The sequence below is a fragment of the Esox lucius genome, chromosome 16, assembly GCF_011004845.1.
Source record: "Esox lucius isolate fEsoLuc1 chromosome 16, fEsoLuc1.pri, whole genome shotgun sequence".
Taxonomy (NCBI): domain Eukaryota; kingdom Metazoa; phylum Chordata; class Actinopteri; order Esociformes; family Esocidae; genus Esox; species Esox lucius.
Window position 1 is genome coordinate 15,354,866 of NC_047584.1, and position 17,429 is coordinate 15,372,294.

The 17,429-nt window shown below is 37.9% G+C and overlaps 1 protein-coding gene across 3 annotated transcripts in view; it reads left to right on the forward strand.

Annotated features, from left to right (window-relative positions):
* Nucleotides 1-17,429, forward strand: part of LOC105006160 (glycophorin-C) — a 37,348-nt gene that overhangs the window by 2,286 nt on the left and 17,633 nt on the right. For 2 of the 3 annotated variants that reach the window (XM_020055000.2, XM_020054999.2), the window contains one exon: nucleotides 10,972-11,097. The exons of the other annotated variant lie outside the window; for it this stretch is intronic. In XM_020055000.2, coding sequence (XP_019910559.1) covers nucleotides 10,972-11,097 — 126 coding nt within the window. The remainder of the gene's footprint in view (nucleotides 1-10,971; nucleotides 11,098-17,429) is intronic. 3 annotated transcript variants of the gene reach the window in all.

The following is a 17,429-nucleotide window of genomic DNA, read 5'->3' on the forward strand; positions in this document are numbered from 1 at the left end:
GTCATATTTTCTCCACTTGATGATTACTGTCTTCACTGATTTCCATGGTATATCTAATGCATTGGAAATTATTTCCCCCTCAAAAATGTATTTGTTTTTCAATTGAATTGTTCACATTATAGGTCACATTAAAACTGACATGATTTATCTTTAACTCATTCTTTTACATCACAAAAACCTGGCATTTTCACAGGGGTGTGTAGACTTTTTATATCCACTGTATATAAGGTGGATATACTGAAACAGACTTTCTTGATTATAATTTGTCTCCAAACCCCCAATACTCCACATTGTAAAATACACATTTGCTTGTAAAAGAAGAATGTTGATTAGTTTGCATCACTGGGAAGTCAGAGGGGTGTGTTACATGCATGGTTAAAGGGAGTGAGGAAAACCCAAAAACCAGCAGACACTAGGACATGGATACATTATTTGCGGAGAGCTGCCAAGCATTAGCAAGATAACTTAGTGAAGTCTGAGTTCAAATCCTGGATAAAAAGTCTCACATTATAGCCCGGTACATTTATATGGAATTGTTTCCTCTATAACTATCCTGGTGCAGGGTAGGTTAAGTCACTCCACTTACACTATATTGCCAGAAGTATTCAGACAGCCCTACAGATGATTTAGTTCAGGTATTTCAGCCATACCTAGTGCTCACAGGTGCATAAAATCTAGCAGATAGCCATGAAATTTCCAAAGACAAACACTGGCAGTACAATGGGTCAGCTGCCCTGGTCAACTGTAAGTGTTGTAATTGTGAGGTGGAAGCATCTAGGAGAAACAACAGACCAGCCATGACATGGTAGCCCACGCAAACTCAGGTTATTTATCAGAGCTTTTTATTTTTCCTCCTCAAATTGTTTGTTTTTCAATTGGATTGTTCACGTAATAGGTCACATTAAAGGTGGAAAAAGTTCTGACACGATTTAGCTTTGTCTCATTCTTTTACATCACAAGAACCTGCCATTTTAACAGGGGTGTGTAGACTTTTTATATCCACTGTACGTCATAATGGAGATTTGTTACTGTGTTAAAAATATGAATATTAAAATACAAATACATTACAAATGAAGCATGAGCTGGAATGTGGAGCAAACTGAAGCTAGTTTAAAAAAAAAACCTGGGTAGATCTTGCTCGGCATGTAATACATGTCTCAAGTGTTGCAATCAAGAAAGCAAAACAAAATGAATGACAGCAAGCAGCTGTCTCATTTCACTCTGTGATCTTGCATTATTCAGCTGAGTTTGACTGTTTTTTTTTATTAACGTGTATTAGACTTCTCTTTGTTTCCTGTCAAGCGCTGCCTTGTAAAGTGACAAAACATTGACAGAGCAGGAAGATTTCTCCGATTGTTAAACATGTTTTGATGAAGCCTTGGGCGTACATCATCGTAAATGCATTGACACTGTGCTTGGTCACGTATACAAAAAAGACATGAGGCACACAACTAGTTCCTCCAGCTATTGCTGTCTCCTCGAGTGTAAGGGCGAGGGAGCAGGCACACAACATGACAGGTGTCAATACAGACCTCCTCAGACCCCCAGGGCTTGGCCCTGACAGCGGGGAACATGTTGCCAAAGTGGGCAGCTACACACTCCCAGCACAAAAGTCAGCTATCACAACTAACCACTTTAACAGTGACGTGGGACTTCCGTCTATGATTTAACAGGCCCAGTTCTTCTCATGAGAAATAGTATACCTTTGTTACTGATGCAAGGACACGCATCTGATTTAGCTGGATACAAGAAGCAAATTAAGGGGCTCAGGTTTGCACCCTGGCTAAGAACACTCTGGGACCACAAAGTGGCACTTTGGGAATGTGGAGAACCACACGACATCAGTCTGTCGAGTCAGTGTTTCAAATGAATTTCCTCTCCATTTATTGTATTCCCTGTAGCATTTAGGTTAATATCATGAAAGCAAATCTGATCTCACATGTGTAGGCTGAACAACGTGTGAGGCAGTGGGTCAAGAAAAAGGGCAGTCTGTTGAAACCTGTCTTTCAGACCCTGACTGTTCAGTCTCGTGCTTTCTAGTCTGTCTTTTTTTAAACTGGGTTACAAAACAGACTAGACAGAGCAGTAAACATCATTCTCTTCTGCTACTTTAGCAAATCACTGGTTCTCCACAAATATATGATGTATTCTTTGTTATTGTAAGCATAACATTCATTTTACTCTACACACCTGAAACCAAGAAACTGGTAAAAAAGAAAAAAGAAAAAAAAGAAAATTGAGATTTTTGGATTTAATTAGATTCTCTGCATTAACTACTGACAAGAATTAGGTTAAAGACAAAAAAAAAAGTGTGATTACTTTGAGCTCCAATTATCTCAAAATAGGCGATAAAGACCCAACTTTAAAGACAGTCTTGTCACATTTGATGAGGATGAGCTTCAGTAACTCCCCTCTATTGGATGGTACTGATTGAGCAAGCAATTTGCCATCATGGTTGGCTGCTGATGTCCCTAAAGTGCTATGGGGGAAATGTGATTTTAATGTTAATTGACAATTACCTGCCTCCATGCCTACAGGTTGAATCATTTCTGGCCTATAGCACAAGGCAAAACCCCATGGGAACCACAAAGTCCTTATCCACACCACAAACTAAAATGAGTGTTGAGCGTTCTTAGCAATTGTATACTGTTTTTTGGGTTGTGCCTAGTTGGAAATTGTTCTTAGTTTGGCCTCAAACACACAATTCCACTTTACTGGGCAAGATATGTTTTGTGTGAATTTGTGTTCTCATTTCTTCAAAATGTTTCTTCCCTATTTACCTCAATTCAAAATGTTTTGCCATTAGCCAATCTGGACTAAGTAAGCTGGAACTGGCTAGTGAATGTACACTCCCAGGGCCTTGTTTATCATATTGCATAGAAATTATCCTAAATGTGTACTTACAAATGGAATTAAGATTGTGTATATGTATTTATCAAAATATCCTATGGCTGTTTTACACGCAGCGGTAGATCAGCTTGATAAACAAGAAACATTGTTATAGTTGACTGTGATCTAGCAAATATGTTTAAGTGGGTAGCTGTAAATAATAAGATACAAAAAATGCTGTATTTATGTTGATGAGCGGAATCACATCAAGCCATTGTAATTCTCTTTTGCCCTGACTTCTGTGTTGTGTTTGCCATCCCATTTCAAACCAGACTGCAAGAGCAGGAAGCTCTGACCTGCATGAGGTGTCTTTCAGAGACCAGGGAAAAAAAAGGACGGCATTCAATTTCCAATTAATTTGCAAAAAGGAACATTGCTGAAAGCCACCCACCTCACCCCCAAAAAACAGTGGAACATATTGCTGTTAGCAAAATTTGCATTGTGTCATTAAAATGAATAGCGACACATGCTTCATAGTTAATGGGATGGTAGGAATGGTGGCGTTGAAGCCATCCGTTGGGTCAACACTGAGACAGTGTTCATAATAGATCAAAGGCAGTGGTGAATCTAAATGATGCCTGTGATATGTATAGAGATTTATGCTAATTTTAAAGGCTGACTTTGGGCAAATACACCACAATAAAGGCTTTAAACTGATCAATGTTCCATCATTCCATATAATTGAATATACAAATAAACAACATATTTGGCTACAGAAGTGCCAATTACAGCAAAAATCTATAAAAATTGAGTCAGTCTGTAACAGTAAAATGTTGGTAGCTTTAACTGGACAGATTTTTCTGTGCAACAAAACCCATCAGTATATATTTGTCCCGAGAGACAAACCGTTACTTGCAAAAAGAAACATATTCATTCAATAATCTTTTAACTTGCCGCCTCGTGATTTGATCTCACAACCATTAATTATCTGGTTAGATGCTGTAACTGCTAATCCAGTTTTTCCCAACCTTATTCTGTTGCGGAACCACTTCACTAAGTAATCTGATGCCTATGTGCATATTTAAAACTGGTATGTAAAAAATGTACAATTATTTTTTATTTAAAAAAAGCATTAGATGAACACACTGTTGTGGACCAGTCTGCAATTTTTTCATTTTATATGTAATTTCTAGCTAATTACATTATAATTAATTCAGACTAGTAGAAATCAGAATATTTCACATAAAATTTCACAGCACCCCAAATGCATTGAGTTTCATTAAATTATGATTTGAGCATGAAAGGTGGAAGTATTATACTTTATTTTTAAAGCCAGTCTGTATGTTCTAAAAGGAATTTTGTCAAAGTCAAGGTATTTTTATTGTCAAATGCACAAAACAACATAGTGTCGTTCTGAGCAGTGACATTTTTATGACATGGCACATGACCTCTGCGCAGTAAGCATTAAGTAAATAATAAAGCAAAAAAATATACATACAAACTAGCAGCAATTCCAAAGAGTGTAGGAAAGGGGTAAATGGACAATATGAAATAAATATTTTTAAGTGTAATAGTGCCAATGAATGGTAGATTAAAATATGCTAATGTACATTGAATGTGCATAAAGTCATCAGAGCATTTGAAGTGTTCATGTGATCAATATGATCATAGTTCAGTGTTGAGAAGCCTTATGGCCTGGGTGAGAAAACTGTAGAGTCCGCAAGTACATGCCCTGATGCTCCAGTAACGTTTACCAGACGTCAGAAGTGTGAACAGATCATAACCTGGGTGGCTGCAGTCTTTTAAGATGTTTCTTGATTTCATTGTGAGTGGTAGATGCCTTGCACAGAGGGAAGATGGCAGCCGATTATATTTTCCACTGACGCCACCACCCACTGGATGGCCTTGCCATACTAGGCTGTATTGCAGCCTGAGAGGATGCTCTCAATGGTGCACCTGTAAAAGTTGGTGATAGTTTTTGCAGACATGCCAAATTTCTTGAATTTCTTGAAACTCTTTCAGCAGGATAATGCGCCCTGCCACAAAGCAAAAATGGTTCAGGAATGGTTTGAGGAACACAACAAGTTCTAGGTGTTGACTTGGCCTCTAAAGTCCCCAGATCTCAATACAATCGCAAATCTGTGGAATGTGCTGGACAAACGAGTTAGATCCATGGAGGCCCCACCTCACAACTTACAGTACTTGAAGGATCTGCTGCTAACGTCTTGGTGCCAGATACCACAGCACACCTTCAGAGGTCTACTGGAGTCCATGCCTCGAAGGGTCAGGGCTGTTTTGGCGGCAAAACGGGGACCTACACAATATTAGGCAGGTGGTCATAATATTGTGGCTGATCAGTGTACAATTGCTCGTCAAGCACCAATTGTGTGCCAGGCCACACTGAATAGGTACATTAAAAAGGTGTTGAATACTATTGATGTGTTTCTTAAACAGCTGGCAGTAAATGCTCAAAAATATTATTAAGGGACCAGATGATGGTTTATGTAAGCTGGTCTGGTAGCTGTCAGTCAGCATGTTTTCATTAGCCTGCTATAGAAAAGAGGCCCTTTGTCTTATCAACTGTGCATTGTTAGCTATCAAGATAATACAGCATACTGTATAACTGCAACCTATGAATCATCAGACATGGCCATTCTTTTCCCAAATTTACTCACTCCTGATTATGACGTAGTTCACTGAGACAAGCATGTAGCATCTCAGACACAGAGTCACCGAATAATGGATATTCAAAATTTTTAGCATTAAAGCATGTGTCAGCGGAACTGATGAGATGACAGCAGAGCTGACCTTGACTTCTCAAGCTTGCTAGAGTTGTGTGTCTGTGAAGCTCTGTGTGTGAAGAGGCAAAGAGGGTTGATTTCTCCCTTCCACAGCTCTGACTGTCAGTGCTTTCGTCCTACTTTTAAGATTAAGAAGACTGGTAGAAAGACAAAGACACAGGGAAAGATGGAGGAGGAAGATAGAGAAAGCATCCTGGAGAAGGAAACAAAGAAGCAGAGAATGACCAAAAGGAAGAGTGCATGTGAAAAAGAGCTGAAGAGAGAGATTGAGGCTGGGATGAATAAGCCAGGATGATGTGACCCATGTGACTACTCAGCAAAAAAAGAGTTGTGATTAATTACACATTGCGGAGGAGCTGTGACTTACTGGTTGGACAGCAGGTCATGTAAATGCAACATTTTCTCTGAATTTGAACCTTTTGATAGGTTGTCATGCATGTTGTTTGCAAGCATAACACCTCACTGTTACTCTCTAATTAATTAGAATTCCTGCCCCCTGACTGAGTTAATGTGGTGTTATGATCCAACTTGTGGGAGTTTACCACATATGACTGCAAACAAATACACTTGATTTGTTTGGTCACTTCCAGTTGGTAATTACTAGTGGGATTTGCTGGTAATTACTAGAGAATTTACCAACTCATTATCAGCAGTTAACAATAAACATTATAAACAAATATAATACAAATCTTTTTTTTTCATCTTATCTTTTAACAAGCCTTCTAATTGTAGTTTTTGTTTATTGTCGATATATGTCGTGTTAGCCATTAACCAATCAGCAAGTTCAAAGTAGGGATGTCGCAATATCAGATTTTCACTACACGATTATCTTGGCCAAAATAATTCACGGTAATTATATTATTGCGATAACTGTCGAAAATTTGATGAAAGAATATGATATCAGTCAAATTCATCTTCAACATTGTTTAATATATTTATTTTCTTTTTTTGGCAAATTAATTACATTCAAAATACTAGTGTATAGAGGTGGAGAGAGTCTGCACCATAACTGTACAAATAAAAAAAGAAAAGCATACAAAAAGAACAATTACTCTTGGATAGTGAAAAGGCAACCAGATATAACTGATAAACAAAAGGCCAAACACCGAGAGGGTTTTTTGGAAAAATACAAAACATTTTCGCCAAGTGAATGCACTATGAAAAGGCGTTAATTCAAACACTAGTGTGTAGGTAATTAATGAACGGCGCGTATTTGCGGCCGTCCTGGGGGTTCTAGTGGGGCTAACGAGTTCATTTCAACACCAGTGCACAGGTCAAGTCTCCTTGTTTAAACACATGCATCGTTTGTCTGTAGGTGACATGAGGTATGAAAAAAAAAAAAAAAAATACAACTTCAGTTTCGCCTAGTGAATATGATATTATCATGTGTATTAACATGATATAAATTGAATGGAATTTGGGTCTTGGCAGGTCAAAATTAACAAATGAAATAACACTGCTGGATGCGTTAAATAACAATGTTTAACCCATAGAATCGTTTTACTAACCAATCAGCAAAATAATATGAATATCATCACATAATTCTATAACGTGTATCATTTATTTATTTATTTATTTAGTGGTTACACTATCACTTGTATGCTATCTACAGCTGATACTCACTCCCTTAAAGAACATCCTCTAGGACATCTTTTTTTTTGCTGGGCCAACTGGCTAAAATAAATCTAGCTAATACAGTGGATATAAAAAGTCTACACATCCCTGTGAAAATGCTAGGTATTTGTGATGTAAAAGAATGAGATAAACATAAATCCTGTCAGAAATGTTTCCACTTTTAATGTGACCTTAATGTGAACAATTCAATTGAAAACCAAACTGATACCTTTGAGGGGGAAAAATGAAAGCAGAGAGCTTCCAAAGTATCAGAGGGATCTCATTGTTGAAAAAATTCCAAAGCATTAGATATACCATGGAACACAGTGAAGACAGTTATCATCAAGTGGAGAAAATATGGTACAACAGAGACATCATCAAGAACTGGACATCCCTCCAAAATTGATGAATAGACAAGAAGAAAACTGGTCAGGGAGGCTTCCAAGAGGCCTACAGCAACATTAAAGGAACTGCAAGAATTTCTGGCAAGTACTGTCTGTGTGCTACATGTGACAACAATCACCCGTATTCTTCATATGAATGGGGTAGGGTGGCAAGACGGTATCCTTTTCTTACAAAGAAAAACATCCAAGCCCGGCTGAAGTTTGCAAAAACAAACATCAGGTCCCCCAAAAGCATGTGGGAAAATGTGTTATGGTCTGATGATTGAACTTTTTGGCCATAATTCCAAAAGGTATGTTTGGCACATAAACAACCCTGCACATCACCCAAAGAACACCATACCCACAGTGAAGCATTGTGGTGGCAGCATCATGCTTTGGGGCTGTTTTTCTTCAGCTGAAACCGGGGCCTTAGTCAGGGTGGAGGGAATTATGAACAATTCCAAATACCAGGCAAGTTAGGCACAAAACCTTCAGTCGTCCATCAGAAAGTTGAAGAGGAAATTCACCTTTCAGCACAACAACGACCCAAAGCACACATCCAAATCCACAAAAGCATGGCTTCACCAGAAGAAGATGAGCGTTTTGGAATGGCCCAGCCAGAGCCCAGACCTGAATCCATTTGAACATCTGTGGGGTGATCTGAAGAGGGCTGTGCACCGGAGGTGTCCTCGCAATCTGACAGATTTGGAGCACTATTGCAAAGAAGAGTGGGCAAATATTGCCACTTTAAGATGTGCCATGCTAGTAGACTCAAAAAAAGACTGAGTGCTGTAATAAAATCAAAAGGTGCTACAACAAAGTATTAGTTTAAGGGTTTACACACTTATGCAACCAGGTTATTGTGAGTTTTCTATTTTTCCCCCTCAAAGATTTCACTTTATTTTTCAATTGGATTGTTCACGTTATGGGTCACATTAAAGGGGGAAAAAGGTTCTGCCATGATTTATCTTTCTCTCATTCTATTACATCAAAAGAACCTGGCATTTTAACAGGGGTGTGTAGACTTTTTTTATATCCACTGTAGATGCAAGTGATGTTTTCTTAAACGATAAAAAAATCAGTTTCAGTTAGTTAACTAGTGAGGTGTAATAATTTCTTAATTTGCAAGACGGTTTTCGTAGTTCATCATGTTGGGACCAAATCCATCTTGGTAGAGCATGAGGGTGAGAATATTAAGCTTCTTTAACAATGTTATTTAGCTTTTGTTTGGGACAACAGGACCAAAAACCTTGCTTGTTTATTTCGTTATCTACAGTATAAAGTTATTTTAATGTTCAACTGTTTTAAAAGAACAATTGAATATACTAACATGAAGCAAAATCATTGCTAAGAACATCTAAGAGGCCTTCATTTGCATTCTTTTCGTGGTAGTTTAATAATCTTTTTCTTTTTTTAAATGTAGAATTTTTTAACACACAATGACAAATCAAGCATTCTGTATGGTTATTTGCTGGGTTGCTTTTCATGAGTTGAACAATGGTAATTTACAAATGGTGAAACAGCCCAGAACAACATACATCCACTTCCTTATTTTACAGAGGGGACTAGTTGCTTTCCCGCATTATTTGTATTTACACCAAGCCTACCTCTGGTTTTGGTGGTAAAAAATAAAACTATTTCGGTATTCATCTGAACATAGAACCAAGTAACAATTAAAGTTCCAAAGGCTTTTAGCAAACTAGGTGCTGTCTTAAAGAGAATAGAGGCTGTCTTCTGACAAGACCCCCAAAATAGCTTATGGGCATGCAGGTTGTCTGTAATTGTAGTTGTAGATAGAGATTCAGTGACCCCAAGTCCCCTTAGACCACGCTCCTGGCTGTGCGTGGAGGCAAAATACATGTATGTCCTTTTCCAGACAGCTTTATCACAGCTTCATTTGATTAAAAAAAATATGTTTTGCCCCAACAGTGGGGATGGGTATTTTTAGGCATGTGGCAGTTATTGATGGATTACGTAAGCAGAGCCAACCAAGAAGAGCGAATGCCTCTGACTGAGAGAGTGACTGACAGACTACACATTAAGTAGTGCAGTGGTTAGAGACACAGACTGACACCCAGCAAACAAGGTATTGAATCTGAACAGGGACCAGTAAGAGTAGCTGTGAATAAGCTAGACATTAGCTAGTTAGCTTTGGTGCAACAGGGTCTGTAGACTAGCTTGTTTGTTATACAATGTTATTGTGGGGATCTTTTGTATATACTATAATGTAAGCTAATACATTTGGTTCTGCATTATCAAGGTGTTGTAGGATGAAGTGCATGCCCATGATGACTGCATCATATCTGTTGTCCCCCATTAACAAAAGCTAGCTAACAGGGATAAGCTTCCCCATCATTTTTCTCCTCTAGGACATTTTTCTTTTTTCCCTACGTGGTGAGTGGGGTTCACTAATGAAGTTTCTGCCTAGGTACAGTAAAATTCAGCTCACCTCCAAGGCTCCATGGAAAATAAATAAGCCACTGTGTCCATCTCTTGCTTGTGTGAAACCACCTATAGCAGTAAACCAAGCTGGAACTAATATAGCTTGCAAGTACAATGTAAGTAAATAAATGGTTGCTCGTCAAGCCCCCTCCCTGTCTCACTAGTCACTTCTACCTGTGGCCTGGTTGAAATAGGCTTGCTTAGGTTTTTCTATGTTGTTTTTATTCCCAGTGCCTAATTTATGAAGGTCACAACCTTTTGCCTCATTACATTTGTGTTCTATAACCCTCATTATGTTGATAGATTACTAAGGGAGTTTTGCATGTCACCCTCATATTTATATCCCAATGAAACAGTCATGGATGACTACTAAAGTGTTTCCACTCCGATGAACTTTGAAAACATATATGAATGGAAAGACGCTTCTATTAGATTTGGTTCAAAAGCATTGACACATGTAACACATTTTGAAGAAAATAAAGTATTTATTGATGAAGAATTTGTTTTTTAATGAAATGGACAATAATTATATTGTAAAATTATAGAGATTAAATAAATTTTACATAGGTCAATGCAACCTGTGTAGGGTGCCGTCTTACAGGCGAATGGTACAGCCCCATCATTATCGACACATCTTGCTGGCACATCACAACCGCGTTTCCAGGACCTGAAGTCAGGAGGACTTAGTTTGAGGAGTAGATGGAGAAATCAATAAGATGTATAAATAACCCTTCCTGTTTTCTTGGAGCAGGATGTGTTGGCTTTCGAACCACAGGGGTTGGAGGTATTTTATCCAAGAGAGATGGGGGTGGGGGGGGTTCAAAACCAGTGTGGAGAGAGAGATCCAGAAAACAAACCCAGAGATGGTGTCTCTGTAAAGTCTGTTTATCTTTTCCCCCAAGAGTCTCCTCCTCCATCACATCTATCCCTCTGCTCCAGAGATAACAGGGCAGATGTGCTAGCACCCACAACCTCAAACTGGGGTCTGGCAGCGAGAATGGATGTTGGTCCTGGAGGACAGCTGTCCAGTAAGTTTTCCAATTCCCTTGGAGGGTCTATCTCTCTGTTTCTGTAGACAGTAGAGGTGTTTAATTGATTCTACCCAGGGTAAAGGGTGAAAACTCAAAGATGTTTGTAGCACTTCCATAGGGTGAAAATCAGAGTGCATGGGTGTTATATCTCAATTGACACAAGGTGGGGGGGGCGGTTGTCTCCAACCAAATCTCCAAAGTCCTAAATTGCAACTCACCACATATTTCCAAAGCAATATCTCAAATATTGATGTAGTAAAACACGTTTTCGCAATCAATCAAATCACAAGTATTTCCCATGCATATAAGGTTGAGATGTTTTTTTTTTGTTTGTTTTTAAGTGGAAGCACACTTTCAGAGTGCTGAACCTATCTGCATTGGTCTGGACAGATCTGTATATCTGTCTCTACCTCTGATTCACTGGTCTGTGTGTGTGCTTGTTTACTATAGTGGTGCCTGGCAGGAACTGATTTAGCGTATCCCTATAGGCAGTAAGACAACGGGGGGTGTGAGACAATGCGCCATGTGTCCGTAATCAGCCTCAGGCATGCCTGAAGAAAGTCGCCTGATCCTGTCATGCGATTTTATAGACATTAACAAACTGGCGCAGACCCTTATCATTCCGCCTTCACTCGGTCAGCAATGGGAAAACTGCTGTAACTTCTACATTATAAGGAAGGAAGAAGAGGGAAAGCGGAAAGTTGGGTCCATAGTGCCAGTGCCATATGTTTGGAAGAGATACTGTACTCCATTTTATTCCCAGCCAGATATTACACCTCCCTCAAGGCTACCAGTAAGAGAGAGAGACATGAGTGTGCTGCAAACCAGTGTCTTTCCAAGAAGCAGAAAGACACCGGAAAGGGTGGGTTTTTGTGTGTCACCTCCTCTTCAGACTTTCATGGGATTGTTGTGTAGTGAAGTGGGGTTGGAAGTGGACACATACTAACCATGACTCTCTTGAAGATATTCCCCTGCAGAGAGGATGCCATAGCTAACACTGATATCATTGTTCAGCGACAGTTTGCAGACCATAGCAATTCAGAACATTAATGATACACAGATGAATAAAAAGTTATAGGATACCCTGGTCACATACAATAACAATGGGCCTCATTCACCAATATCTAAGTATCCTAATTCTTAAATTTGTTCTTGAGAAAGGTCCTAAAAAAACAGGCTATGTCAGATTCATGATGTGTTCTTAAAACGCAGAATTGTTCGCACCTATGTTCTTATGATAATGACTCCCATTGCCCTCAAAGTGTGTGCCAGTTGTTCCTCATTAGCATAGGTAAACGCCTCGTCCACCCCCATGCTCACACACAGGCTGAAACTCGAATCACATACTATATAGTATGCCAAATTAGTATGCGAGAAGAGGAATGTGTCCTAAACCACAGTATGCTGAAAATAGTATGCCAAAAGTTCCCGAAAGTGTTTACTATTTCTGATGGATTTTCAAAGTCTGTGTTCATGCATGCTTTTTGGGTAATATAGAGAACAACCCCTTGTGCGGTAAAAGAGGATGGGTTTCCATGATTCTTTCATCTTTTTACTTGAGGAAATGTCAGTTATCGTCACCTATAATGATAGTAATTGCATTAATGTAATTCACTTATGAAAGAAACATTGAAGTTGTTGTGGCATGAAATGAAATAGCGATGGCAGTGTAAAGTTCATCTTCAGACTCGCTTGCATGGGATCAAATCTTCTGACTATTCCAAGTTGTAAGATACTAGTATTACTGGTTTGTAAGCTATTAAAACAGCCAGTGGCAAAAGCCATAAGGGTCATAGATACTATATGTGGTGGAAGTTTAATTCATAAGAAGCGTTAGTCAGTTCAACACAATGCTTAATTGTGTCTATCTAAATATTCAAACTTGGCGTGATGTTAATGCACAAACAAATCTTATTTCAAGATGCTATTTTTAACACAGGCATAGGTATGCTGGTTCTCATACTTAAGTTGTCGATTTTGACTTTATCAAAATACAATTTAATAATTAATTTTGTAATACCATTAGGACTTTAATCTCTCTTTTTTGAAACAATATACTACTGTAAAAATTATGATTAACTGGAATGTAAACCAATATGTGCACAACATTTAATGGAAATACAGTTTCTGTGCATCTGGAACATATCTGGGGTATTTTATTTCAGCTCAGAAAACAACACCAACACTTTAAATGATGCATTCATATTTTGGTTCAGTTTAAAACACTTATTCTTTAGCCACTCCAAATTCTAACAGAATTAACATTGCGTTCCTATGTATCACAGGGGGAGAGATCAACCTTCGTGCTTCCAGTAACCTTTTGCCTCCAATTATTTTCTCTCTGTGTGATTTTGTAATGATGAAGTGTGACTCTGTTATTGAACCTGTATGGAGAGCACTGAGGTAATTGAAAGAATCTGAGGGAAGTGATTGCATTTCTCAAATAACAATACTTTAGAAAATCCCTAAGGCAAAGTCTCCAGGTGACAGTGTCTGATTAAGGCTAATAACTGTTTTAGCCCTAGGACTTACCAATTGTGCAGATTGTTTCCAGTCACTCCAAATTGATTAAAAAAGAATAATCATTTTTAAGGATTTGATGTGGAAATACATATTTGAAACAGTTTTGTCTGAACATATCCCTGAACATACCCTGTTTTTTGTTTTCTTCTGCAGGAAAACACATTGTCTATAAAATGCTTGAGCTCTACCAAAAAAGGCATATTTGAGTGGTAAAAAGGAATGCCAATTGCTGCACTTGCTACAGACCTTTTACAGTTTGCATTTTTGTTGGTTAGACTTATATCTCCATAATTTCAGCTGTTAAAGTGAAAAGTCTGATGATGTGTCTGTCTGCATGTGTCTGCGAGTCCCTCTGAAAATAAATAGAGCTATTGAAGCCACACTCATAATCATTAGAAAGCTAACTAGTTTTTTTTGACATAGTTTAGAAGCTAGGCTTGGCATCAGAGTAAGTGGAATCATATTGCCTTTGTGTACACATAGGAGGTTGCAGAATCTATTAGAGGTGGATGCCTTTCTCTACTGTGTGCTATTTCTTAAAAGGAAATAGGTACATCCTATTATTGTTTTGGCAAGAGACACATTTTTTTGGTAACTCCAACAATATTATTGACAAATTATGTCTGTGTGATCATTTATTTATTTTGTTTCTCTATAGTTTTTTACAGTTACTATCCAGTGAATGAAATTCACATTCCTGGTTAGTATGCATGGCATTATAAGATACAGCTCTTCATATATGCTTAAAAGGTTTACTACAGTAAAGATGGGGTTATCATTTGGTCCAAAGGAAAGTGTGATTTTAGCCTTTTCAAATATCACAGAATGCCAGTTTGTTGACAAGTTCAGGGTTGAACCTCGCATTCAGCACAATGTCACACATTATTAAGAAGAAGGTCAGAGATTGTTGTCTTGAAATGTTGTGGTTGTTCACATTATTGCTATTTATCATCAACCAGGAAGTATTTGATTCGAGACAATGGAGTAGAATGGTGGACCTGAGAGTAAATGCAATCTTTTACAGTTTTTCAATCTACTTGGTGGGGTTTGTAATCCAGCATAAATTGATATTCGTGTTCAAGAACTCACTTGACTTGAATTAGAAGTAGGGGTAAGGTGGGTAAAATAGCTGTCCAAGAACTGGTCCAGCATCAATTTAAGATAGATTAGTTTGAAAGATATCAGGTATCAGAGCCAGGACCTTACTGAAAAAGAAGGAATTATCATTGTTTGGTCCATAAATATTCATTAGGAAACTGAGGTTGAGTGGATCACTCCTGGCACAATTTAGGTAGTGACCCTTTCTGTCAGCAATAGTATATTTGTGTTGATAATAAACTTCTACATTAGGAAAGTTGAGTAATTCCCCAAACCTATCTCTTCACTCTAATTTTCGAATCATGTTACTTTAGGAGGCTATGCCCTGAATTCATAACTTGAAGCAATTTTAACACATACAATCAAGGAGTAGAATGACTCATGTTTCTTTAATGAACGTTCTGAATCTGAACATCAATGGTCATGAAGTAGACTGCTACCAAGGTAGGAAAGCTCAAATTACGTTCAATTACAGCACCTGGAAAAAAAGGGATGTTAGCCAAAATAAATATGAAAAAAAGTATTGCTTCCCTCGGCACAAAGTGACTGGAAATTGATTTAAAATACAATGTGTTGCAGAAACAAGCCTTCTAAAACATTTCCAGATGGTAAATAACTTCCACCTGGAAAAGAACTTGTAACAACAAATAATTTCACAACTGTCTTTTTGGTCTTCAGAAAGTTTCTCTGGGTGATTCAGGTTATTCGACTGTGAGTTGCGACGCATACATTGACAAATATGATATCAATGTGTTGGCATGGTTTATCCGTATCGCCTCACCCACCTATTGTTTGATTTTGATGATTGGCACGCATTCAGGGCACCACCTTTTCTCTCAAGTTGTCAGTCTGAATCTGGTCTCTATATTTGTCATTTAATATTGTAGTAAAGTAAGGGAGAAATGGAAAGAATGTGTGAACCACAACTTTCTCCCGTTTTCCTTGCAGCTTCGTTTTCCAATATTATATCCCTGAAACATCATATTCTTTCCCAGTCACTAAATCAGTGCATATGTGACCTGGTGACCAATGGGTCATTCACAATCTCCCACATGTCAACTCTCTCAGTAATTCAGAATCTATTTCCTCCATTTCTTCCTCTCCAAAAGATTGAATATTTTCCTTCATGCAGTTTTAAAGTGACCTTGTGCTTTGTGAGCCCCTTTCTTTCAGTGCTCCTTTTATTCATTTTTCTGGGCCATAGACTCTTCAATTCCACTTAGATTCGTTATCATTTGCCCTCTTTGTTTTGAAGTGAGAAATGGGAGTCTCATCAAGCAAGATGTCCTGCTTCACCCAATGATCCGGGATACTTGTCCACAACGTTAGATAAATGTTGAACCTGTCACTTTGGCTACATACTATTATCATTATTTATTGGTTTATCCTGAAAAACAGTGCTTGTGTTACACACCCTTGAATTACGTTTCATTCTACATAGGTTTTTTATTTGAAATACTAGTCCTTGTGTAGTGTTCACTTTTTGGACCCTTTGGTACTGTTCAGGTCAAATTGGCCCGGGACATTATTGGGGTTTTAAATGTAATATAGAAATAAAAAAACTCCTTAACATGTATTGTCTTTAACTCAATTCCAAACAGTACAGATAACATATATGACTAATGTTTGCAATGAATCTCTGCTAGATCACATTTAACAATGGAAGTGTCATTCACTTTTTGGGATTCATTTATAATTGATGTAAAAAACCCACTATAATAAAGACTTGGGTGTTATAAATCATGCTTTTCTAGGACAACTTGAAATTATACAATGATTTCATTGATGATAATTATTTTGAACTGATACAGGGTTCTTGCATCATTTTAAAAGTCAAATGAAATGCTTTTTAAGTCCTTTTTAAGACCTCAACAGAAATAATTTAAGAACCAAAACATTTCTAAACAATTTCTATGGTTGAAAAGAGTCCTATTTCATTATTTAGTCTAAGATTAAAAAAAAAAAACTTTAGTTAAAGTTTTTGTAATGGTGTATCCACACAATTACGTGTTGCATTGTATTGCCATCAGCATCGCGTCAACCTGACACACCTGCTACAGTAAACAGAATGTGCTTTATCAAAAGTGGAGAAGATCAGACAAAGCATTTTTTAAATAAAGGGTAAGTAAAATATATTCGTTTAAGTTTTTCACAATTATTACGTTTCTCCTTCACGGTAATGTCTTTTTTAGGGGTAAATTGGGACCAGGGTGGGAAATTGCCCACCGGTCACAGTGGATGCCCAGTTTTACAGAGTACACTAGCATATTTTGAATTCCTTCAATACTTTCATTGTATTATTAATACATATTTTATTAATATAGGCAAATAATTAGAGTGACATGTGAAAACAAGCCTATGAGACCATGGATTTCTCAAATGGTCAAATTATGCCAATCAGTTTGGTCATATTCTACAGTAATTGTAGGCCTACATGTTTAAAGGACTTAAAAAAAAAAAAGCATATTGACTCATCTCTCAGTAACAGCATGAAAGTGTCACTTTTGTCTTCTGATTCATCTTCCTCTCCAGACGCCTCCTTCTCATCTTCAGGTTTGGTATTTCTCTTCCTGGCTACTCTTTCCATGAAATCCGGCCTCCTTGCTCTGGTGCTGGACTGACGCCACATCTCTATGGCTGATTCCGAAGAGAGTTCTCATTCTGTCCAACTGGGCCGATTGCATAGAGCAGATGGCCTTTATTGCCAC